This window comes from Lontra canadensis, unplaced genomic scaffold, assembly GCF_010015895.1.
Source record: "Lontra canadensis isolate GAN:19392208 unplaced genomic scaffold, GSC_riverotter_1.0 scaffold3, whole genome shotgun sequence".
Lineage (NCBI taxonomy): Eukaryota > Metazoa > Chordata > Mammalia > Carnivora > Mustelidae > Lontra > Lontra canadensis.
Genome location: NW_022630997.1, coordinates 16402432 through 16428820, shown reverse-complemented (window position 1 = coordinate 16428820; position 26389 = coordinate 16402432). Strand labels below are relative to the sequence as shown.

Here is a 26389-nt window from a genome sequence, read left to right as displayed (position 1 = left end):
ATTGGGAAGAAGGTCCATGAATTCCCCTTGCCAAGGTCTTATACAGCTGTACTGGTTCCACCTAAACTTAAATTAAAAGAACGGTTGTTGAGGGCGGGAGAGCTAGCTTTGTAGGGTCAATACCCATATTTGCTACCCAAACCATAACTCTAGTTGAACTCGACTGACTTGGCCCTCCTATATCAAAGTGGCCAAATGAAAAAATCCTATAAGGTCAAGTGCATCTCTCTCCTAAGAATGTGAGGATTTCATTCCACTGACCTAGGACACTTTAACCTGCACACTCTAAAAAACAAGAGGTGAAAAAGAAGGAACTCAAACATGTGTTTATACACCCATGCTCACAGCAGCATTATTCACGCCAGCCAAAAGGTGGAAGAACCCAACATCAACTGATGAATGAATAAACAAAATGCAGTATATACAAACGAAGGAATAATATTCAGCCTGAAAAAGGAAGGAAATTCTGACACCTGCTACAACATGGATGAACCACAAAGACACTATGCTAAGTGGAAAAAGTCAGTCACAAAAGGACAAATCCCGAATGATTCAACTTATATAACTAGAGTAGTCAATTCACAGAGACAGAAAGTAGAGTGGTGGTGGCCAGGAAGTGGAGGGAAGGAGAAATGTAAGAGTTATTGTTTATAGGGTACAGAGAGTTTCAGTTTGCGAAGATGAAAAAAATTCTGGAGATGGAAGGTAGAAATGTTTCCAACAATGATGTAAATATACTTAATGCCACTGAACGGTACATTTAAAAATGGTTACTGGGTGGCTCAGTGGGTTAAAGCCTCTGCTTTCAGCTCAGGTCATGATCCCAGGGTCCTGGGATGGAGCCCCGCACTGGGCTCTCTGCTCAGCAGGGAGCCTGCTTCCCTTCCTCTCTTGCTGCCTGCCTCTCTGCCTACTTGTGATCTCTGTCAGATGAATAAATAAAATTAAAAAAAAAAAAAGGTTAAATTTTATGTATGTTTTACCAATCAAAAACAAATAAGAGGTCAATGTTTTTCTTTCACCAACACTAGCAGGAGCCCCACAAACATCCATCCCAACTTTCTATAACCTCAGCGTAAGTGACTAGCTAAAATTTACATCACGGTATACACAGCATGGAGTACATGGCCAAACACGCAAAAACGTTTCCTCTTTGATGGGCTAAAGAAAAGGAGCCAAATATGCTCAATCAACAGAGAGCCACGGACTCTTGGGCAGGAATGCAAATTCAAAATGAATCCTGAGTAGCCTTCAAGACAGCAACACTATGGCAGCCTTCAGAATAATGATTAAAGTTCACCATCAAAGCCACCAAAGCACTTAAGTACCAACAATAGTCTAGGAAATCCTTGGGGATCCTGGATTAGACTGCTAATCTTTGCTAACTCTATTAAATGAGGCTCCAGACACCGGGTCCAGAAACTCTTAACCTACACTGAGTGAAAAATAGAGAAGTTAGGTCAGTGAGATATTTGAGGTATTATATTCCACATGCAATATGGTTAAGTTGTAGGGAAGTAGGTGCTCCGTACACATTTGTTTCTTCATTGGAAAGTCTACCAGCCACTTTGAAAATTTTGTTTCTGGGCTCTTTTTCAGGAACTACAAATTGGCTGCAACTGCTGCCTCTTCTGACTCTACTAGAAGCACCAGTCAGTCTCACACTTAGCTTTGGCCCAAGCTCCTTCCCGTGGGGATCCTGCACGTCAAGTATGGCAAGAGTGCGCCGAAGTTCTGACTTCTGAATGCAGATCCACGTGGAATATAAGATAGCAAGCAGGTTCTGGGAAGCTGAACCAGGAATAGGTACCTTGATGGTTTCCTGAGTCCCAAGTGAATTCCCAGAGGCAGAAGCAGCTGATCTATTTCTCAAATGGGAAGAGTTTGGTGCCATCCACTTGAGAATCCTGCCACCTCACAGAGGCCTCCCTTACCCCACAAGGAGCCTTGTTTGCAGAGCTGCTCTTAATATCAGTGTACCCCACATGATGAGGACTCCCCCAGAATTTTTTCCTGAATTGCTTTGAATTCAAGGAGAGAGTAGCAGCAAATTGTCTTGCCATGTAGAAGAGCAGAATGAATAATGGATATGGGAACTTCTCCAGGACTAAAACCTGTCCCCCACACTGAGGTAAACCAGGTGCAGAGAAGAACAAGCCAACTACAGGAAGACACAATTAAGTGGTAGCTCAGATGCCTGCCTCAGAGAAGCAAAGGGGAGGATTAATTATAAAACCAAGTGAATGACATTTAAATAATATTAAAAACAGGAAGGAGACAGAGAGCCTTTAGCAGAGCACAAATAAATTGTCTCCAAAGAATCAGGTCAGAAAGAGCTATTATTTTAACAGTTTTAACATACTATAAAGAAAAAGAGAAAGGAAGCAAAGACAAGACTCAACCAGGCCCTATGTTGTGGCCTGGCACGGAGCTGGGAGGAAATGCCAAAGATCCAAATCAAAACGCACTCATTTGGGGAAATAGATAATTTCACAGTGACTGATAGAAGAGAAACATTAGCATCTCACTTGCTTAGAAGAAAGGCAGAGAAACTCCAAGGACAGGCTAGAAATAGCACTAGTATAACAAGCCAATGCCTCCCAAACCCCAGAGGCACTCTAACTCTAGCCAATTCCAGCATCTCTGGACAAAACCACCAATTACCCAGGGACACTGCCAACAATCGGCAGGCTCCCTGTCAATCAGCAAAGTGGTGCAGGAAGGACTTAGAAGCCAACACGTACCAGTAGAATAAATACAAAATACACCAGGTGGCCTCTCAGAATATAGGTATCTGTCTGGCTGCAAACCCAAGCCCCTCACTTAAAGAGGCCAATGAATGAAACAAGAAAATGAAATGCTTTTGGTTGTGTGCTATAAGCCCTCCAGGTGAACACAGGAGAAAAGTTAGTACATCTGATGGGAGGATTCTGGGAAGACAAGCAGAGTAGAAAGCAACAGGTATCTCTCTCCCTACCCAATCACTGCAGTGACGGAATGTGTCTGATGTTAACTATTTTGGAACTCTGAAGTATGGTAAAGGTTTTCAATTTCCAAGGGAAGACTTTGATGTTAAATTTTGGGTAATTTCGGTCAATTTCAGCACTTAGCAAAGTAGCAACTATGCATTCCCCACCCCACCTGCCCAGCTATGTTGCCGGGCAAGAGCATGCACACAGCTTGTAGGAGGTAAGGTGGGCAAAAAAGGAGTCTATCCCCCAAGTACTGGAGATCTGTGCTTGGAGAGCTGATTCCTGCTTCTGATTACGGAGATGCAGACAAAGAAGCAAGCTGCCAGTGTTGCTGTACCTCCTCTCACTGAGGCAAACCCATCCCCACCCAGGTCAGTTACATCCATGAGATTTAAAAGGGCCAGGTATAGGGTGCCTTCAGCTCAGGTCACGATCTCAGGGTCCTGGGATCAAGCCCCACAGCGGGCTCCCTGCTCAGTGGGGAGTCTGCTTCTCGCTGCCCTGTCTTGTACCTGTGCTCTCTCTCAAATGTATCAATAAAATCTTTAAAAAGATAAATAAATGAAGGGCCAAGTGCCCTTTTTTTCTCCACCTTCATTTTTTTGTATGTTTCTTCACAGAAATAAAGCCGGACATTTAAGACTAGAACATTCAAAAACAACTGCACAGGGGCACCGGGGTGGCTCAGTCAGTTAAGCATCTGACTCTTGATCTCAGCTCAGGTCTTGATCTCAGGGTCATGAGTTCAAGCCCCGTGTTGGGGGTCCTTTAAAAAAAAAATTAATTGCATATACAGGGAAATCTAGAAAGTAACTGCACATGCCCAAGAAAAGGCTCAGAAGAGAGCAAAGAAGACATTAAGTTTACACTCACGCTGAACATGGGCAGAGATAGCCTACAACAACAACAACAAAAACAATAAATAAAAATATTAACCAAAAAAAGCAAACTCTGAGGAAGAGAGAACTGATTTCTTGAACCTGAGAATATTATATTAAGTGAAATAAGCCGGTCGCAAAAAGACAAACACTGTATGATTTCACTCACTTGGGATGCTTAGTGTAGTCAAAATCATAAAGACAGAAAGTGGAATACTGCTTGCCAGAGGCTGGCAAAGGGAGGAATGGGGAGTTCTTGTCTGGTAGGTATAGAGTTTTTGTTTTACAAGATGAAAAGAATTATGGGGAAAGATGGTGGGGACGGCTGCACAACAATGTGGTAATCATTTGATACCACTGAACCACACACCTAAAAACAGTTAAGATGGTAAGTATTATGTGTATTTTACCACACACACACACACACACACACACACACACACACACACATCAACAGGCTGCACTGCCTAAGGGCTCCACACCCCTCTAGATGAACTGGAAAAAAGAACAAATTCTTATTTTAAATGGAAGTTAGGTTCTGTGTTACATTTTCCTTGCTGTTGAAGTACATCTGCTTAAAAGGGAAAATAAGGTTCTCAACTATCTCCAATTCTCCGTTTACTTGGGGACACTGTAATTCTCACAGTTACCACCCACCCTCTTCTTTATCATGAAAATGAGCCCTTATGTGAAAGTTCCCATATGGAACTCAGACTCTGGGAAATGCTGGACCCCATACACCTTGTTCCTGTGCAGCTGCCTCTAAGCATGCTCAGAAGCCAGTGCCTTCTAGGGTCCTATACCACCTGCTTATTTTTTCCAATACTGCCCAGCTGAGGGAGAGCCAAAATCATCACCCTTTAAGAAATCGAACAGTCAGTGAGACCACATCTCAGTGGAGGCATGTGACGTAGAATCAAGAACTTTACTTCCTGCCAAAAGGTGAGAAAAACAGTAACAGACCTGTCCTGCTCACTGGAGATGCAGGGAACAATGAAACCAAGTATGCTCCTTTACAACTAGTACAGGCAGAGCAACAAAAGCACAGCTACTTCTTCCTCTGTCTCTTTTGGTTGACAAGATGCTAATAGGCCTATGAGAGTTGACATTTTTCTGGAAAGGAAGTGATTTCATGTGCAGAGAAAAGAACAGAGATTTCTCACTCTTTTCAGGGGCTTTTGGTGGGACTCTTTTTCTCCTTCTAACAGGCTAAACCTGTTAGAAATTCTTATCTTTTGCTTCTGCCAAGTTTTTGAGGGGATGAAAGAAAGAGTCAAAATAGTATAAATTTTAGACTTAGCCAAATGTGGTGATTTGAAGGAAAAAAGAGTCTTCTGGCATTCTTTTTCAGTCCTAGGGCTTTCTATACTGCTGTACAGAATCTTTCATAACAAAATTATGGAAACAGAAAAATGCCTTCTAATGACCCTGTATTAAAACATTCTGAGAGAAACTGATCATACACAGAAGAAAAAAGCCTCCATCTTTTTGCACATAGAAGCTAGAGCAGTCTTAATTAGGCACATCAAGCCTAGAATACATCTTGTAACATCTTCCTCTACATCAGAGAAAATTTGGGGGAAAGAGGAAGAACAATTTAAAAAGCAATTTTAAAAACAAAATAGCAACAGCAGCCGCCAAAACTCCCCTCTCCGTCTACTCTAGCTGTTTGCTGCCTTGTCCTTCCCTCCTCCCCATACCTTCTCCAAAACTAAAAGAAGCAATATTGTAGAGTTATATAAGATCTCACCATTGGAGGAAGCTGGGTGAAGGGTGCGAGAACTTGCTATACTATTTTTGCAACTTCCTGTGAGTCTATAATTATATCAAAATTGAAAGTTCAAAAAAGAAACTAAACAAACAAACAAACAAAGCTGACAATTAAAAGGTCAAAGGATAGTTTCCCGAAACCAGGAGGGGCCACCAAGCTGTCAAAGCTATACTTACTTATACAAGAACACACACGTCCATCTATGGCTCAGGTCAGACTTTCTCTTAAAAATTTTCAGTCCTATGTGACAACACCTACAATATAACAAGCTTCCAACAAAAGCCTCACTCCCAGTCTCAAGGTACACCTAACCACGAAGTCACAGACTTCTGCTAGTGATGAGAAAGCCAACTGGATCCACAAAGCTGTGACACTCTCTGGGTTTTCCGTTTTTCCCAGTAGGTATCTAAAAGGTCAGGCCATGTACAATTTCTCTCTTTTTCACAAAGCTGTGAATGCTTTGGATGCTATTTAGCACAGTGAAGCTGAACAGATTGTTTTGGGGGCTTTGGAGGCCTTTCTTCCTGCAGGGAAGCAAATGTTGCCTAGTGATCTACGTCTGAGCATAGAAGTCAGGAACTCTAAGTTCTAATCATGACTCTGTTTAGTATCTGGTTCCATGATCCTTAGCAAGGCACTTACCCTCCTATACCTCCACTCCCTTCCCCAACAAATGGTGATAAAAATAATGACTTATCACCCAGGGATGTGGCAAAGTGAAAGGGTAAGAAGGACGGTGATCCATAGATAAATGTCGAATATAAAATGTCAGTATAAATCTGCCTTTAAATCGACCCATGTTTTCAGACTGTGGAAAGCTACACTATTTAAATGCAGGCTGCCTCCCCAGTGCCCCTTCTGCCTGCAGTGGAAGAAAGTAAAACAAGCTGACTCCATGAAGCTCTGTTCAGGTCTTTTCCTCTCTAACAACTACATGCTTCTCTCTAAACATTCTGCTCATTCTTTGGTTAATGGCTTGGAAACCATCAAAGTTTCCATTTTTACTTAGTTAAAAGCAATCCACATATCTGTAGATATGGAGAAAACAGACAAAGGAAAGAGAAATCACCCACCACTCCCTTTCATACCAACAATTCAAATAGGGGCATCTGGGTGGCTCAGTGGGTTAAGCATCTGCCTTTGTCTGGGGTCCTGATCTCTCAAATAAGTAAATAAAATCTTCAAAAATTTTTTCAAATAAAAAGGGGATAAAGTCAGCTCAACAGAAACATGACAACAAACATCCTACTGGATTCTATTATTATTACTGTTGTTGTTGTTATTATTATCATTGTTGCTGTTACTGTTGTGAGACCCAAACACAACACTGTGCTGCTTTAAGAGAATGTTGACTCATTACTAATAGAAATTCTACATGCCCACTTATTCATTTATTCATTCAAATGTTTTCTGAGACCCTGTTACAAGCCAAGTAGTGTGCTGAGGATAAAGTGATGATAAAAACATGGGCTCTGCCCTACAAAAAGTTTTTTAAGAGGAAAGAAAGATATTTAAATAAATCATTATACAGACTTATGCACACATTGCGAAACAGTGCAATATGCTAAAATAGAAACCTGAAGTGCCATAGGAAGACACAGGAAATAAAGTATAGTGACCAACATGCTCTTTATCCCCAAGAAGTTCAGAGAGGAGGTTGGGAAGCTAAAGTTCCTAGGAGGAATACAGTATGATCAGTAAATAAAGAGAAAATATTAACACAGATAATAAGATATTCTGTGAAAAGAGAAGCAATTGGGAGGCCATGGAACCTAAAATTAAGACAGGGATTTAAAAAAAAATTTATTTATCCATTTATTTATTTTTAAAGATTTTATGTATTTGACAGAGTGAGAGATAGCAAGAGAAGGAACACATGCAGGGGAGTGCCAGAGGGAGAAGCAGGCTCCCCGCAGAGCAGGGAGCCAGATGCAGGGCTCAATCCTAGGACTCTGGGATCATGACCTGAGCCGAAGGCAGACACTCAATGACTAAGCCACCCCGGTGCCCCAAGACAGGGATTCTTAACACAGGATCGTGGATGGCTTCAGAGGGTCCGTGAACTCTCTGAAATTATATGCAAAATATGTATATGCAAATGGACGTTTTTCTGGACACAAAGATTTTATCTTTCATTATATTCTCAGAGGTAAAGACCTATTTTCTAGTATCTTAGCCTAAAACCCAGTTTTCTATCTCTATAGAGGATAGTTTTAAGACCTAATCTTTTATCCCAAATAGGAGATCTACGTAGCCTAGAGGTCAGAGAAGAGCTTTTGAACTTTCCATAACTTAGTGAAAAATAGTGATTGCTAAAAAGAGGGCAATGACAAAGACAGGCCTTCTTCCTTTCCCTACTCTTTTTAGAGTTAGCCTAAATATATTTCCCCACATACTCTGATACTATGGTGACGGGCATCATATAAATAGACAATGGCAGCAGGGAGAAGGTCAGGGCTTATATCTGTAAAATCAAGAGGCCAGGCAGGATTAAACCCCCAACTAATCCAGCTACCTTGTTCTATGGGAATTTGGAAGGGGGCCTCTGGTTACCTTCCCATTAACAAGGAGTGATTGCAGTCAAACAGCACAGGAATAAAAATCACCATTTGAAGTGCAGTGGTAACACACACCCACATTCCAAACAACAAAAGGCATTTGGGCCCTAGCCAATTGCTTCCTAGACACCCAACGGCTTCTGTGTGCCCAATCTAACAACACATGCCTTACCACTTTTATTTATAAATAAAATTCAATTAAAGTTCTCAGCACAGTATGGCGATCTATACACATAAGCATATTTACCATGGTGAGGTTCACACACCTCCAGTAAATCCTTAAGTCTAGAAGGCAAAGAAAGAGTAAAAACATGGGCTTACCAACATATGAGGGGTACTGCCAGCCAAGGAGTGGGCGGATCCACCATAACCACATTTATATTCACTGATTGCAATATTATACATTATTACGGGCTCTGATGCATCAGATGTAGTAGAGTATTTTGCAACGTTCCTTAACACCTGCTGCTCTGCATCTCACTGTGTATGAATACAGGGAGCCAGGGTTCCAGGAGGCTCACCCAGTCTATATAGGAAAAGGACCTAGCCTCACTTGGCAGAGAACTCCAGTACAAATGCCTATGCCTCAGGAACAAGAAGTGATCCCAGCATCACTAATAATCATCATGTACATCTCCTCTCAGCCTATCAAGTCTTAGGATGCCAATCAATCAGTCATGAAATAGCACAAAATTACAAACAGAGCTGCACATGACAGAAATTACTCCAAGACATAAAGTCAAGTGATCGAATAGGATAAAAATGGTCTCTTGCCTCACAATTTCTTAGCCAGAATAGGGAAATGCTAAGATCAAGAAAAAATAAATATAGAAGACATTTTTAATCTCTTTAAAAGATAACTGACTCTTGGGATGCCTGGGTAGCTCAGTCAGTTAAGTGTCTGCCTTCAGCTCAGGTTATGATCCCAGGGTTCTGGTATAGAGTCCCACATCAGGTTCCTTGCTCAGCAGGGAGCCCGCCTCTACCTCAGTCTACCACTCCCCCTGCTTGTGAGCTCTCACTCTCTCTCTCAAATAAAAATCTTAAGAAAAAAAAAAAAAAAAAGATAACTGACTCTTTAAACAAAAATGATGGCAATAGGGGCACCTGGGTGGCTCAGTGGGTTAAAGCCTCTGCCTTCGGCTCGGGTCCTGGGATCGAGCCCGCGTTGGGCTCTCTGCTCAGCAGGGAGCCTGCTTCCCCCTCTCTCTGCCTGCCTCTCTGCCTACTTGTGATCTTGGTCAAATAAATAAATAAAATATTTTTTTAAAAAATGATGGCAATGTATTTTGGGGTTTATAACATATGTGCCAATAGGATATATAACAACAGTACCACAAAGGACAGGATACAAAGTGGAGGAAGGAAATTAATGGAAAGCCCTGGGCCCCAGCAAGACAGATGAGGGTAAATGGTAAAAGGCAATGTAACAAAACAATGAGGAAGAGGACCACACGTGATGAGGATGGGAGAAAAGCCAGAGAGATCCCAGGGACCAGAGACAGGATGGCTAGGATAGAAAGGGAAAAAAAAAAAAAAATAGAATACAAGAGAAAAATCAAACCCAAAGAGAATCAAAAGCAGGCAGAAACAACTATTAGCACCAACTCATTAGTACTACAATGGGTAACTTCATCCCAGTTATAGACATAAACCATTTGTCCTTGTTTAAGTCCTACAACTATACCAACATCCACAGATTTGTATTATTTTTGTGTTTTCTCTTTAATCCTAAATTTTTAGATCCTAGCAATCATATAACTGTTCATAGACAACCACAATAGTCCTATATATTAGTAAGAATTGTTCCTACCTAGGAAATTTTAACTTTAGTCATTTCAAGCTCTTCTGATCTCTTTAGATCTTTAGATCGGATCATCTCAATCTCAAACTCTCACACAATCCTACTCTTTTCTCCTAAAATACCAAAATGCGACAATTGCCACTTAGTGTTATTCTCCTGTTCACTCTTCGCCACCATAGGCAGTAACTGCAAAGAACTTGCTAATCCATTAATTAAAGATCTCTACTTCCCATTATAGAGGACTAAATTTAGAAAGCCAAATTGGGTTGGGAGGAAACCATGTGTCACAACAAGTGAGATGAATTCCATGGAAGGGGGTGGGGTTACTGGCCTGTTTCTTACAAAGCCTCTGACACTAACACACCCTCCTCTACTGAGAATACACACAAGCTCTTCCATGGGTGGGGCAACCATTCATCACTGTAATCATCTGAAGAAGACTTGATTGTACCATCAGGTCACCAAAGCCACAGGACCTATCAGCAAGCAAATGCCTCAGGGAGCATGTCTCCTCTGCTTTCCTGAAACCTCCAATTTAGTTACACAAAAGAAAGGGGTGGCAAGCCAGCATTAATTGTACCCTTAGAGAAGAGCCACTTCCCGCCCGCAGGGGTAGCTGTGACTTTACTGGGCGACCAAATGGATACAAAGACAAAAGTAAACACTGTAATTTGCTGTTTTTGTCTCTGGCACAGGGGGAGTGGTACAAGTGACACTGTCTGTAAACAGTAATAATGCCAGATGTAACAAAAAGAACAGGATTTCCCCCCCATCTCTCCACCCCCTCCCCACCCCCTCTCCCTATGACATTCCTCCTGAGATTACTCATCTTGAGGAAACACACAGAAGCCTCCCTATAGTCCATATGCTGCTACCACATGGAACTGAGGGAGAATCCAAGTTTGTACTGACTCCTCCTACCTCTTATTCAAAGCAAGAATCATTAGAGCTCAGGATATATTCAATTGTTTCTACCAGCTGACAAAAAAATACAGGGAGTAGAAATTTAGGAGGAAGTATGGACTAGATAGGCGACATGCCTACATCTGGATAAGAAAAAGGCTGAAATGACAAAAAGTATAAAGGAAAATAGAAGCATCCAAACAAACTAAAAAGTTTAAAAAAATTTCATCTGTGCCTAGGCCTAGGGGCTCATAAAAGATATAGGAAAAGAAGATTAATTAAAAAGAGAAAGTTACCTGACCATAGCTCCCGCCAGGTGTAATGCAGGCGTACTCTACACTTCTTCTGGTAGCAAAGCAGTTTATGCACTACCTGAATGCAGCGTCTGTAACAGAGGAAAACGGGGATAAGCCTAAAAGTATGCTGAAACTCACCACAGATACCCTTTTCTTTACGAAGGCAGCTTTGCTAAGGCCACTAAAGATGCTGGAGATGAATTTGTACACAAGTAAAAGAAAGAAACTTCACCTCGCTGTGCATAAACTGTCCCCGCCCCAACCCACACACACAGACAATGCTTGTGCTCATTTCCTTTATCACTAGGAAAAGGGGGCTATAATCGCATATACGTCAGCGGTCGATCAGGTATTACGGATACCATTTCCTTGAGTATCTTTCCTCTGAGAAAAGCATACATCAGTGGACCTGAGTTAAGACTACTCCATTCAGGGGTGCCTGGGTGGCTCAGTGGGTTAAAGCCTCTGCCTTCAGCTCAGGTCATGATCTCAGGGTCCTGGGATCGAGCCCCACATCGGGCTCTCTGCCCAGCGGGGAGCCTGCTTCCTCCTCTCTCTCTGCCTGCCTATCTGCCTGCTTGTGATCTCTGTCTGTCCAATAAATAAATAAAATCTTAAAAAAAAAAAAAAGACTACTCCATTCAATGTTGTACACATAAACTATAAAAATACAAAATTAAAGACCATGACCTGAGCTAAAATCAAGATTCATACGCTTAACCGACTGAGCCACCCAGGTACCCTTCTTCAGCGCTATTGAAATTTATTTTTAATTTAAATTAATTTTTAAATTAAATTTTGGTTTAGGAGCGCCTGAGTGGCTCAGTCAGTTAAGCATCTGCCTTCAGCTCACGTCATGATCCCAGGGTCCTGGGATCAAGCCCCGCATCGGGCTCCCTGCTCAGTGGGGAGCCTGCTTCTCCCCTGCCTACCATTCCCCTGCCTGTGCTTGTTCTCTGTCTCTCTCTCTCTCTCTCCCCATCAATTTCTCTGTGTCAAATAAATATATGAAATCTTTAAAAAAATTCTTTATTTAATACATAATTAACTTAAATTTTATTTACATTAAAGTTAAATTAGGATGCTTGGGTGGCTCAGCCAGTTTAGCATATGCCTTTGGCTCAGGTCATGATCCCAGGGTACTGGGATCAAATTCCACATCAGGCTCCCTAGTCAGTGGGGAGTCTGCTTCTCCCTCTATTCCTCTCCCTGGCCTCTGTGTTATCTGTCTCTTACGCTCTCTTTCTCTCAAATAAATAAATAAAATCTTTGAAAAAAAGGAATTAAATTAAAAATTCACTCTTCAGTTGCACTAGCAATATATCAAATGCTCAACAACCACATGTGGTTAGTGGCTACCACATCACACAGCACAACACAGAACTTTTCTATCATCACAAAAACTTCTACTAGATGGTACAATTCTAGGTCACTGGAATATTCAACATTACTAATATCACATTAACATATATGTTTGGGAGAGTATTTCTAAATAAGCAGTTAATAGGCTGAGATGAAACACTTTTCAAACATTAAAACCTAACAAAAAATATTTTTTCATCTCTGATTGGGAGAGGGTTTTGAAAGCGTAAAAAGCCATGGAGGATAGTACAAAGTAGAATACAGCTGAAATTTACTTCCTAAAAATGAGTATCTTGTGTGTTTTTTTAAGAATGATTACACTAAGGGGCGCCTGGGTGGCTCAGTGGATTAAAGCCTCTGCCTTTGGCTCAGGTCATGATCCCAGGGTCCTGGGATCGAGCCCCGCATTGGGCTCTTTGCTCGGCAGGGAGCCTGCTTCCCCCTCTCTCCCTGCCTGCCTCTCTGCCTACTTGTAATCTCTGTCTGTGTCAAATAACTAAATAAAATCTTAAAAAAAAAAAAAGAATGATTACATTAAAACCAAATCATATGGGAAATTACATTTGTAGCAAAAAACACAAAAGCATTACTATGCTTAATGTATATGTTTACACAAATCGATAAGGAAAAATAACATCCCTAATAAGAAAGATGAGCAAAAGAAATAGCCAACAAATCCCCCACCCCACCAAAGGGGTAAATATGGAAAGTTAACACCTTTCTACAATGTTCAACTTCACTTTAAATAGGCATATTAAAATATTGTTTTTATGCATCAAATTAATACAGATATTAATGTTGACAAAGGTACAGCAAAACAGCCACTTATACCTTGTCAAGCAAAGTAGAATTGGTACATGGCCCCTTTAGGAAGCAATATGGCAATCTCTATCAATAGCCTTAATAACGTTTATACCCTTTGACTTTGACAAACACCACTCCGGAGAATTCAGCTTTACCCAGAATGCAAAAACTAAATGCTTTAAGCAAAAAGATGTTCATCATAACCTCATTTGTAATAAAAGAAAATTGGAAACAACTGTGGAAATAACATCCAATGCTGAGAGAACAGTAAGTAAATCATCACACATACAACTGTTCTCCCTTATCTGTGGGGGATACATTCCAGTACACCCAGTGGATGCCTCAAACTGTCAACAGTACCAAACCCTCTATGTTCTGTTTTTCTCCTATACAAACATACCCATGATAAAGTTTAATTTATAAATTAGTCACAGTAAGAGATTAACAATAACCAATAATACAATAGATAAATTATAACAATATACTATAGTAAAAGGTACATGAATGTGGTTTCTCTCTCAAAGCATCTTATTGTACTGTACTCACCCTTCTTATGATAATATGATAAAATGTCTATGTGGTGAGATGAAGTAAGCTGAATGATGTAGACATTGTGATCTAGCGTTAGGCTACTACTGACCCATGGTATACAGAAGGAGGATCATCTGCTTCCAAACCACAGAAAATGAAACAACTAAGAAGGGGAGACTACTGTATGTTATGTACTAAATTATGTCCCTTCAAAATTCGTATGTTGAAACCCTAACCCTAACCTAACTAATGTGACTGTATTTAGCTGTAAGGCCTTTAAGAGAGTCCTTAAAGGGGCGCCTGGCTGGCACAGTCAGAGGAGTGTGCAACTCTTGATCTTGGGGTCATGAGTTCAAGTCCCACATGGGGTGTAGAGATTAAATAAAAGAATTTTTAAAAAAAAAGTCATTAAAGTTAAATAAGGTCAAAAGGGTAGAGCCCTAATCTCATAGGGCTGGCTTCTTCATAAGAAAAGGAAGAGACCCCAAGAGTGCTTGCTCCCACAGAGACAAAAGGCCCTGTGAGGATACCCCGAAAAGGTGGCTATCTGTATACCCTGGAGAGAGACCTCTGGGGAAACCAAGGTGCTGGCACCTTGATTTTGGACTTCCAGCCTCTAGAACTATGAGAAGATAAATTTCCATTGTCAAGCCACCCAATCTGTGGCTGTTATCGCAGTCCAAGCAGTTTTATACTAAAGTTTTATACTAAAACATAAATATATAATGTAACCCCATTAAGCTCTTTTTATTTTTTAAGGCTTATTTATTTTAGAGTGAGAGAAGCAGGGAGTGCACTGTAGGGGTGAACGGGGAAGGAGGGGCAGAAGGAGAGAGAGGGAAGCAAACTCCCCGCTGAGCAGGGAGCCCAACAGGATGCTGAGCCATGACCTGAGCCAAAACCAAAAGCTGGACGCATGACTAAATGAGCCACCTAGGCAGGGCCCCATGGAGCACTTAAAAAGAATATCCATTAAGAATTTTTCACAGGGGCACCTGGGTGGCTCAGTGGGTTAAAGCCTCTGCCTTCGGCTCAGGTCATGATCCCAGCATCCTGGGATCGAGTCCCGCATCAGGCTCTCTGCTCAGCGGGGAGCCTGCTTCCTCCTCTCTCTGCCTGCCTCTCTGCCTACTTGCGATCTCTGTCAAATAAATAAATTTAAAAAAAAAAAAAAAAAGAATTTTTCACAATACAGGGCGCCAGGGTGGCTCAGTTGGTTAGATGACTGCCTTTGGCTCGGGTCATGATCCCGGGGTCCTGGAATCGAGCCCCGATGTCGGGGGTCCTGGGATTGAGCCCCACATCGGGCTCCCTGCTCAGTGTGGAGCCTGCTTCTCCCTCTCCCTCTGCTACTCTGCCTGCTTGTGCTCTCACTTTCTCTGTCAAATAAATAAAATCTTATTTTTTTAAAAAAAGGAATTTTTCACAACAGAAGATATTTATGTTACAATGGAAATTGAAAAAACAGCATGCAAAATGTATGATAATGGTCACAACCATATTCAAGCACTAAAAAAAGATTTAATTTTGATGTTAATTTGGACGGTAGGATTATAGGTGAATTCTATTCTTTCTCTTTTTCTGTTCTCTCCAAATTTTCTACAACTCAATTTTAATAGCTAGATTAAAATTTAAATCCACCATTTAAAAGAAATTCATCTTTAAAAATTTTAACATCAGGGATGCCTGGGTGGTTCAGTGGGTTAAAGCCTCTGCCTTCAGCTCCGGTCATGGTCTCAGGGTCCTGCGATGGAGCCCTGCATTGGGCTCTCTGCTTAGCAGGGAGCCTGCTTCCTCCTCTCTCTCTGCCTGCGTCTCTGCCCACTTGTGATCTCTGTCAAATAAATAAATAAAATCTTTATAAAGAAATAAAAATTATAAAAAATAAAAATTTTAACATCCTCAGGGCATCAGGGAGGCACAGTCGGTTGAGTGTCTGACTCTTGGTTTCAGCTTGGGTCATGATCTTGGGGTGGTGAGATCAGACCCTATGTCAGCCCCGGGACTCAGCATGGAGTCTGTTTGAGATTCTCTCTCCCTTTCCCTGCACCTCCCACTTGTACATACACTCTCCTTCCCTGAAATAAATCTTTAAAAAAAACTTTTTTAACATCCTCTAAAAAGGGCACAAAGGGACTTTTTAGAGAAGAGAAATGTTTTATACCTTGACTGGGATAGTTGTTATAAGGATGTATACATTTATCAAAACTCATTAAACTGCTCATCCCATTGCAATACTGTTTATAAATCCTTGGCAAAGAGAGTCCGGAAACACAATGGGCAGATCATGAGAGAATAATATGGAGAAAACTTGGATATCTGTAAACCAAGAATCTAAGTACTCAACAACATCATTTCTTAAATCAAATTAATGCCCCTTCTACTTTTGCCAAAGTCAGGGGAAAGTCCATGTAGACATAAAATCCTTGGCTGTGATGAGTACGTAGAAAAACTGGAGCCTGTGTACACCTGCTGTGCAAATGTAAAATGGAGAAAACAGTGTAGCAGTTCCTCAAAATGTTAAGACACAGAGTTACCACATAACCCCCCCAATTCCACTACCAGGTATATACACACAAAAACCATATATCCATACAAAGACTTGTACATGAATGTTGATAACAGCATTATTCATAATAGCCAAAGATAAAAACAACCCAAATGTCTATCAACTGATGAATGGGTAAATAAAATGACAACACCCATCCACACAACGGAATAGTAATCAGCCACGGAAAGGAATGAAGTACTAATACATGCCACAACACAGACGAAACTTGAAAACATTGTCACAAAAAGTCACATGGCATATGATCTCCCTTACACAAAATGTCAAGAATAGACAAATATATAGAGACAGAAAGTAGGCTGGGGAGTAGGAAAGAAGAAAAAGAAGCCCAAGGCTTAGACTCTATCCCTCTGAAAATCCAGGCTCATCACACAAACCAAAAGATTCAGAAGAAATTGTCAGACTCCTGTGTTCATTCATTCATTCATTCAACAAATATTGGCTGTTTACCAACTAAATGTCTAACACTTAGGGTGCGTGGCTGGCTCAGCTGGAAAACCATGTATTTCGTGATCCGGGGTTATAAGTTCAAACCCCATGTTGTGTGTGGAAATTGCTTAAATAAATAACTTTTAAAATTTTTCCAAAAAAATTAAGTAAAATAAACATCTAGCCCTTAAGTCTTATTAGAACTAAGTTGTTAAATTCCTAGAAAGTAGGCCCAGATAACCTGCCAGTTTTAGGCAAATGAAAGAGGCTTTTCCTCTTGAAACTGGTTTGTTGTTGTTATTGTTATTGTTGTTTAAGATTTTGTTTATTTATTTGACAGAGAGACAGACAGTGAGGGAGGGAACACAAGTAGGAGGAGTGGGAGAGAGAGAAGCAGGCTTCCCACTAAGCAGGAGCCGAACACAGGGCTCAATCCCAGGACCCTACGATCATAACCCAAGCCGAAGGCAGAGGCCCAATGACTGAGCTACCCAAGCACTCTTGAAACTGTTTTGATATGAAAGAATGAGGCCGAGAAAACAGAAGAGACAAAAGAAGTAAGGCAAAAGAGCACAGCACAAAGTGGCTCTTCTACCTATTTGCCCAAATGTAATTCAGCTAAAGGGCAGCTTCAAATACAGAATACTTCTGGAGCTGGGAATCTATGCTCAGGTTCTATGGTTTTATTCTGAGACAAAGAGTAACCTAAAATCCTACTAACTTCAGCAGATAATGTAGGTAGCAACCTATAGAGAATCAATCTGACAGCTCAGGAATCAAGTGAAAGTAAAGGCAGCTAATTTCTTCTTAGGCTTCCTAGAAAAGAGGGAAAGAGGAGGGCAAAAAAAAGAAGCCCAAACAAAATAATAACACTACAAGGGTGCTTGGGTGGCTCAGAGAGAAGCCTCTGTCTTCAGCTCGGGTCATGATTTCAGGGTCCTGGGATCGAGCCCCGCGTTAGGCTCTCTACTCAGCAGGGAGCATGCTTCCACCTCTCTCTCTCTCTGCCTCTCTGCCTACTTGTGATCGCTCTCTGTCAAATAAATAAATAAAATTCTTTAGAAAGTTTAAAAAAATTTTTAAATAATTCTTTTACTCTCTTAATGAACTAAATTATATCAAAACTGCTTATCAAGTGACATAAATTATAGCATAAATCACCCCAAGAGTTTCCAAATCTATTGCTGATTTTTAGACATTATGGTGTGATCTCCTGTTTGATGCGACGGTCGCTAGCTACAAGATGCCCTGGTTCAAGCCATGATTTAATTTAGGAATATACAAACTCCTCTATCAATTTCCCCATTAAGCTGGTAGTCATTAGGTACCTGGTGCTGACAGGCTTGCTGCAGCCAGCAAAGATGGTGGGATGCTGCCCAAACATGACCACCCATGCACAATACATTCCACATACCAGCATTTCTCACATGGCCTGGATCTGGACCGCCTGCACCCTGCCTCTACTGATGATGCCATCCCAACACTGAGCCCCTGTGGAGCAGCAAGGAGACACTACTTACGCTCCCACCTGGCTGCTACCAATCTCTGGTTCAAAGACCACCCATATTCACTCTGACACTGTTCCTAAGCTCTGTTCCCACCTCTGCAGCCACCCAACCGGTGACATAACCAGCCTGGTAGTCTCAAGAACTTACACTATTTACCAAGCAAAATGAAAATTTTAACAACTTGCTACAACGTTAAAATGTAGACCGGCTGAATTACTCCAAATTTATTGCTTCTTTGGGGTGTTTTTTATGCACGTATTGGTTTCCTATTTCAACATGAGACAGTTCTGCTTTAACCCAAAGTCTTCTTTGAAGATTTTTATTTTTATTTTTATTTGAGAGACAGCACAAGTCAGGGGTGGTGGGAAGAGGCAGAGGCAGATTTCCCGCAGGGGCCCAATGTGGGGCTCGATCCCAGGACCCTGGGATCATGACCTGAGCCAAAGGCAGGCACTTAACTAACTGAGCCACCCAGGAGCCCCTAACCCGAAGTCTTCTTGTGTGGTCCGCTAAAGTTTCTACTTTTCTTCCGGTGCCTACTCCCAGGTGAGAGAATCTCTTACTGAGAAAGAGTCCAAGATTTCTGTGTTAAGAGTAGCTTAAAGGAAATTTTACTCTCCCCGAGACAATTTCTCCTCACTCCTAAATCCTGTGGCAGCAGTTGGGGTGGCAGCAAGAACCAAGGAATACAGTGAAGAATGAAATTAATTGGCTAAAGTTTCCCCACCTCTTACTGCTCCGAGCAAGACTTTTCTCTCTCTCTCTCTTTTTGGTATACGCATCTTTCCCCATTATTACTTTACCTACAGCATTCATACACAGATGTGAAATTTTTCATTTCTAACCCAGATTCTGGTTTTGAGTATTGTCTTTCCACACTCCCTATTTCTTCATATTTCAGCAGGAGGATTATAAACTTATCTGAAATGGTAGAAATTCATTTTGCTTTCAATTTCTCATTCTGTGGTACGCTGCTGAAAAGCAGTACATAATGAGAAGTGAGAGCAGCAACCTGGCCTGATGCCCAGCTGGGAGCAGAGAAGTTCACCTAAAAAGGACTTGATGCTCCAAATGCCAAAAACTGGGAAGAGGGTTGGAGGAGGGGGGTGGGGAGATCTGAATATATGCCCATGGGTAGTAATGAAGAAAGTGTATTCAGCCTGACGGTGAAGTCTTCCGCCCAGCCTCTGTCAGTTTGATGCCTCATTATCTTCTCCATCTTCCCTAACCTCAGGACATTCAATTAGGGAGCAGGTGGAAAAAGCAACTGAGAAAGCAACGTAATACCAAAAGAGGCAGAAACTGGGGGGGAGGAGGGAGTTAAAATATTAATGTAGACCAGGTTCACTGGCTGTGATGTGAGGGTCTGGTAGACAGGCACATACCTGTAACTCTAGGTGCTGAACACACAATCTTATCATGCCATCCTACCTTCAACCGTCCCCATCAGCCACTTAATCTCAGGCAACCATTTTTCTATTCTCCTATGCTTCCTCCATGCACCCGCCACTCTAATCATCCTGAATTCCTTTCTACCTTCCAAACATGCCACACTTTCAAACCTCCAAGCTTTTGAACATGCCAGTCCCCTGCTTGTGTGTCCCTCCCCCTCTCTTCCACATAGAAAACTCCCACTGTTTCTTCATGACTCAGGTCAAATGCAACCTTCTCTGTTATCTTCTCTGATGCCCCAGTTAACATTAGTCACCCTGTGCAAATGTTTTTGTCACTTATCACAGCAGCAGTTAAGGGTACAGCCTCTGGGGTGAGAGAGACCTGAGTCTCTCCGATCTAGGGAGTCTGAATGCAACTTAACTTGGTGTGCCACTGTGGTAGTTAGCCTGCAAGATGGCCCCCAGTGATCCCCACCTTCTGGCATTTACATCCTTACATAAGGATAGACCAACATAGACCAACAACTGTATCAGGGTTGGTCTACATGACCAGCAGAAATGGTATGTCATTTGAGATTAGGTTATAAAAGACCCTACAGCTTCCATCCTGGACTCTCACTCTCTTTCTCTCTTGGATTACTTGCGTAGGAGGAGGCCAGCTGTGGTGAGCAGCCGTATGAAAAGGTCCACATGGCAAGGAACTGAGGTTTGCCAACAACTATGTAAGTAAGCTTGGAAGCAAATTCTCCAGCCCAGTAGAGCCTCAGATGCCTACAAGCCCAGCTAACACTTTTTTTTTAAAGATTTATTTATGTATTTGAGAGAGAGAGAGAGAGAGAGAGAGAGAACATGCACGCAAGGGGGAGGGAAAGGGAGAGGAAGAGGGAAAAAGTCCCAAACAGACTCTGAAGTAAGCACAGAGCCCAACATGGGGCTTGATCTCACAACCCATGAGATCATTACATGAGCAGAAAACACGAGTTGGACACTCAACCGAGCCCCCAGCCCCTTACCGCCCATCCCCCCACCCCCGCCAGCTAACACTGACTGCAGCCTTGTAAGAAACCCTATTCCAAAACTACCCAGCTACACTGCTGCTGGATTCCTCAACCACAGATATTGTGAGATAATAAATACCTGTTTTACACCACTCATTCTGAGGTCATTTGTACACAGCAATAGATAACCAATAACAGTGAAGATGGGATGGCAACCACTTAGGATTTATAGTAAGAAAAGCTGAGTTCAGGTCTAGGAAATGGTGCTTACTAACAGAATAAACCTGGGCCAAGCACTCAGCCAACAGAGTCTAAGTTTCCTTACTCAGAAAATGAGAAAACTGAGACTATAATACTACACTAAAGGTAAATAGCATATCCTAAAGCAAGAACATAAGATAACCAAGCTACATATAAAGTCTGTAGTAAAACAAATCTGATCCCTAAGTGCTGAGGTTCAGAGACACACGTTAAACAAACTGAAAACTTATCTAATCAGTTTCATTAAAAAAAAAAAAAGCAGCTTTCATGGTGTTTGAATTAAAATAAAGAATCAGGCTTACTTCTAAACACAAACAGAAAAATGAAAACTGTGGAGCACCTGGGTGGCTCAGCCGTTAAGTGTCTGCCTTTAGCTTAGGTCATGATCCTGCGGTCCTGGGATCAAGCCTCACATCAGACTCCCTGCTCAGGGGGGAGCTTTCTTCTCCCTCTCCCTCTGCTCTTCCCCATCACTCATGCTTGCTCTTCCTCTAATAAAATCTCAAAAAAAGAAAAAGATAAGAAAAAAATCCAAACTGCAACCTACTTACCTAAAAGTAAAATTTGTATCATTATTTATACCTAGGAAACTAAGATCAAAGTTGGAAGTCTACTCTATTCAGAGTAAAAATTGTTTATACCTCCCTAGATCCCAGGTCTGTCTCTAGAATGAGGCACAGACACTGCTATTCACCAAACTGCTCTCTTGATGAAAAAAAAAATGGAAGTTGCAATTCTGTTGTCAGACTCAATTCAGATGCTTTTTAAGGAAAAAATATATATATTTGGGATCACACCATTGTGGCACAGCTGTTCTTGGGCATTAGATGTAAGACGAATGCAGAAACAGTAAAGGAGAGAGAAAGCCTAAGGACTCAGACTTTATTAAAATATGATGATTTTGGGGGCGCCTGGATGGCTCAGTGGGTTAAAGCCTCTTCCTTCAGCTTGGGTCATGATCCCAGGGTCTTGGGATCGAGCCCCGCATCAGGCTCTCTGCTCAGCGGTTGGGGGGAGCCTGCTTCCTCCTCTCTCTCTGCCTGCCTCTCTACTTGTGATCTCTGTCTGTCGATAAACAATCTGATCTCCTCAGGCGGCAGGAATCTCCCAGCCAGGTCACTATACATATAATTTGCCTAGCTAGAATAGTTCTGACTAGGCTGCTGGAGTATGTAGGATAACAAGAGACCAAAAGCTCTATTTCTCTGGTCTTTCCCCACCTTCTAACTACTGCTGACTACTTTAACGCCAAAGCCCAGGGATGACTAAGTGGCTTGCTGGTATTCCATACCTTTGGATTACAATATCCACCCATGATCACTGCTTCAGTGCATCAGCCCTGTTCTTCATGTAGTGTGCCTAAAGTGATAATGAAGATACGTGCAGAATCCAAACTGTGGTTTGTACATTCTCCTCCCTTCTGTAAAGATGTATAAATCTGGGCCATAAAATACTCCCTGACATTTCTCCATACACAAATGAGTTTTTCCTGAAGTGTATACAGAATTTTGTGACTATAAATTTCCTATCACTCAATTCTGTAAAATAGATTTGCACACATTAAGTGAACCATGGTACTTACACATACAGATCCATAGGAAACTCCTTCATCATGTGTGTTACAATAAACTCTACCATCAGGTCTGAGAGGGAAAGGAGAACAATTAAATCAATCAGAATGAAATGCATTTTATGCCTTTCACTTGGAAAAAACCTCAGTATACCTTGCATTCATGCTGAATGACAACCACTAACCACATCTTTATTCACGTGCACTGTAAATTTATTTTATATAAGGTACTTGTTGCAACACTTTTCACCACCTGCCACTTGTAAAGTAAGAAGAAAATTAGGTCACTCTCCTACTTCCAGAAGGGTACCTTGACCTACCAATAAATGCAGGTGCACAAGAGATTTCATTGCACAGATAATTTATACCATGGCACTAATGCAAAATTCCAAAGGGAAATCATATTCTGAGAACTGAGTGATGAGGCAAATGGAGAAGAAATTATGGATCACACCCATGTAACATTCCATGTTAAGCTCTGAAGTTATGTGAGCCTATCTCATCTCACAATCACGCTCAGCTGGACAGATATTGATTGAACGGTCTGTAGGGCTTTGGGTCAATAGAGGCTTATTATATAGTCTTAATTACTGTTTCTAAAATCAAGTAGCTCTAGGAACCAGGGCTGAATAGCCAAGTGAAATGGGATTAAGAGTTCAGATCATTCCCCTAAGGAAAACGCAAAATTGTGGGCAGACAAAATCACATAAGATAGAATCCCCTACTGTCAGCTTTGTCAGGCTCATCTCAGCTTAATTTACTCAAGAGGAAGTTTTGTATGTCTGATCTGTGAGCTTCAAGCCTCCTGGCCAGCTGACACATCAATCTGGACCAAGAAGGGAACCGAAGAATTTAAAATTTTGATCAGGAATAAGACATTTTACAAATTTAAATCATGTATCAGGCTTAGACTTAGCCATTTGTCTCCCTGGAAAGATCTTTTTCTTTAAACAACAGAACCCTTTAACTGAGCATTCTATTTGTTGGAGTTGGTAACAATAAATATGGTTTCTTAGACCAGAGAAGAAACGTAACTAGTACCTTCTCTGAGGGAGAAGCACAGCAACCAGGACCTACCCCTCCTCTTAATCATGAAAATCTGTCACTGGCTCAGAAAAGTGCCAATTCTGACGAGACTCACCCAGTACTGCACATACTAAGGGACGGCAGGGAAGGTTCTTGTCCGCTGCCTTCTTCCTGTGTCTCATAGGCTTCACACAAAAAAGAAATGAAATTAGTAGACACCTGAACTGACATCCAATGGCTCATCATCATGTTCTTCATGCAAATAAAATCACTACTACAGAGATGCTACCTTTTCTTTCTTTTTCTAGTCATGGGGGTGGGGTGGGGCAGGGAGGACTTGTAAATGCTTCTCAGTTATCAATGCAGGCCTGTGACAAAAACACAATTCACAGCAAGACAACAGCCCCAAAGGGCAATGGAGCATACTACAATGGGAAAGCTGTTGCTTTTATTTTTATTTTATCTGTACAAGTGACATTACTAACAACAAGAGGTATACTGGCATTTTATTTTGATAAAATAATAAAAAGAGCAGAAGGTAACTGTGTAGAGGCAGCAACAGTAGCCCATTGCAAAAAAACAAAAGTTTTCAATATAAACCTCAAAGTGTATTTCTGAACATACCTCCAAGTTTGAAGTAACTCCCTGATACCTGCATATTCTATTTCCCCCACTTCTCAAATAAAACAGCATCTGGTCTTAACAATCAAAGATCATACTACATTTTGAAAACAAAAGGCTTAGGCCCATCTCCTTGTTGAAATCTACATTACTGATACATTCTAATATTATTGCCATGGGGACATGGTTGTGGATCTTTCCATCCTCTCTTGAGTAAGAAAGAGCTCCATGACATGAAAAAAAAATCCCAACAACAGGCTTGGGCCTGCTGAACAGCAGTTAAGCAAAAGCCCTTTAGTACAACATTCCACCCACATTTGTTCTAAGTAGGATCAATCTCATCCTCCCCAATCCTGCCAACATACCAAAAATTTCCTCTAAGAAAAAACAAGAAACAAAAGTCACACCTACCATTCTGTGTAAGTTTACTCGAAAATTCATATTGTCGTCATGCAAAAATGCATTTGCATACTGATCCTAAAAAAATAGAAATATGGAGAAAAAGTAAGGAATGAGAGCTATACTTGGGAAACTCAGTTTATCATCTATCACACTTGCTACAAATCCTTGGACTTCAAGAACTACTTTCAAGGGGCGCCTGGGTGGCTCAGTCGGTTAGGCATCTGCCCTCAGCTCAAGTCATGATCCTTAAGTCCCAGGATCGAGTCCTGCATCGGGCTCCCTACTCAGTCGTGCTTGCTCTCTCTCACTCTCTCTCTCAAGTAAATAAATAAAATCTTTAAAAAGGAAAGAAAAGAAAAAGAACTACTCTCAAGGACCTGTTAAGAGAGCTAATGGGATAAGCCAAGAGTCTTAATGTCAAACCCTACTTAAACCATGAGCTTTTAATTGGGCGTAATTTCCCAGTGTGTCTCTAACTGGTCAAAAATCTCTCGGCAAATTACAAACAATAAAAAATTAAGGCACAGGACTTGAGGCAAATGCTGAGAGGAATCTGTTTTCCTATTCTCTCTTCCTTGCCATCTGCCCAAGGAGCCTGTTCTGTTTGTGACAGCTTGAAGGTTTTCATCAGGGCTGCAGGATACATGTGCAGATTCCACATGAGGATCCACGATTAAGAAGAAAGGTCTGCACTCTGCCGGGAATGGGCTTGGCACAGCAGGAGAAAACTGCTACACAGGCAGCATGGCAGGAGGCAAGACCCCGTCTATCTCTGGCTTTGCTGAAGACTGATGGGAAATCAAAAACCTCTCACCCACCAATTGGTAATGAGCAACCCTTGGCCCTTTCCCAACACCTTTTCTGAAGATCTGACATGCCTACAGACTCCAATTACTAGAACTGTTACAATTTGTGGAAAACAACTCCTTTAAAGATTTTCTTAGAAAGATTTCTGAAAAGCAATTACACCAGGTCCACTGCTAATAAGCAGCTCTTCTGTAACCAACTACCCATAACCTGTGAAAAGTAGGTCATCTTTTCACAGAGAACACAAAAAGGGAAAGAATGAGCAAGATATTTACTCCATGTGGACCACCTTTACTATTTTTCTTGAGAGAGAAAAGATCAAAATAAGGGATAATAAAGGGGGTAGCTAAAGAGAAAATTTAGCTCTAAATTGACTCACGTTCTGCCCATAACTAGGGATCTGCCTAAGTGACGCCATTTGGTCCCTGCGGTTTTCTTTTTACACTTGTGCTCCCACCAAGACTCAGGGTGAGTTTAGGCCTAATGAATCCAACCAAAAGAGCCTCCTTATAAAGCACCTTTTATGTTTACTCTTGGGCTCTTCTTCTTCACCAAACTGCAATCAGCCCAACTTTACTCGGTTTCCAATCTCCCTCTTTCATTTTTCTGTCCACCACCCCCCACAGGAAACTTGAGCTCCTTTTTTCATTTTGCTAAATGCAAAAGACCCAACATGAGCAGCTTCAAAGAGCAGGATTATTTCTTCTACAGAGGCTTAAATCTCATATTTATCTATCTTTTTTTTAAAGATTTTATTTATTTATTTGACAGACAGAGATCACAAGTAGGCAGAGAGGCAGGCAGAGAGAGGGGAGGAAGCAGGCTCCCTGCTGAGCAGAGAGCCCGATGCGGGGCTCGATCCCAGGACCCTGAGATCATGACCTGAGCCGAAGGCAGAGGCTTTAACCCACTGAGCCACCCAGAC

The 26389-nt window shown here is 41.5% G+C and overlaps 1 protein-coding gene across 3 annotated transcripts in view; it reads right to left on the bottom strand.

Moving 5' to 3' along the window:
• ARMH3 (armadillo like helical domain containing 3) overlaps nt 1-26389 on the bottom strand; it is a 180598-nt gene that overhangs the window by 111167 nt on the left and 43042 nt on the right. For all 3 annotated transcript variants that reach the window (XM_032881700.1, XM_032881708.1, XM_032881705.1), the window contains exons 17-20: nt 24667-24732; nt 23750-23819; nt 22621-22681; nt 11183-11271 (exon numbers count right to left, since the gene is read on the bottom strand). In XM_032881700.1, the coding sequence (XP_032737591.1) occupies nt 11183-11271; nt 22621-22681; nt 23750-23819; nt 24667-24732 (286 nt within the window). The remainder of the gene's footprint in view (nt 1-11182; nt 11272-22620; nt 22682-23749; nt 23820-24666; nt 24733-26389) is intronic.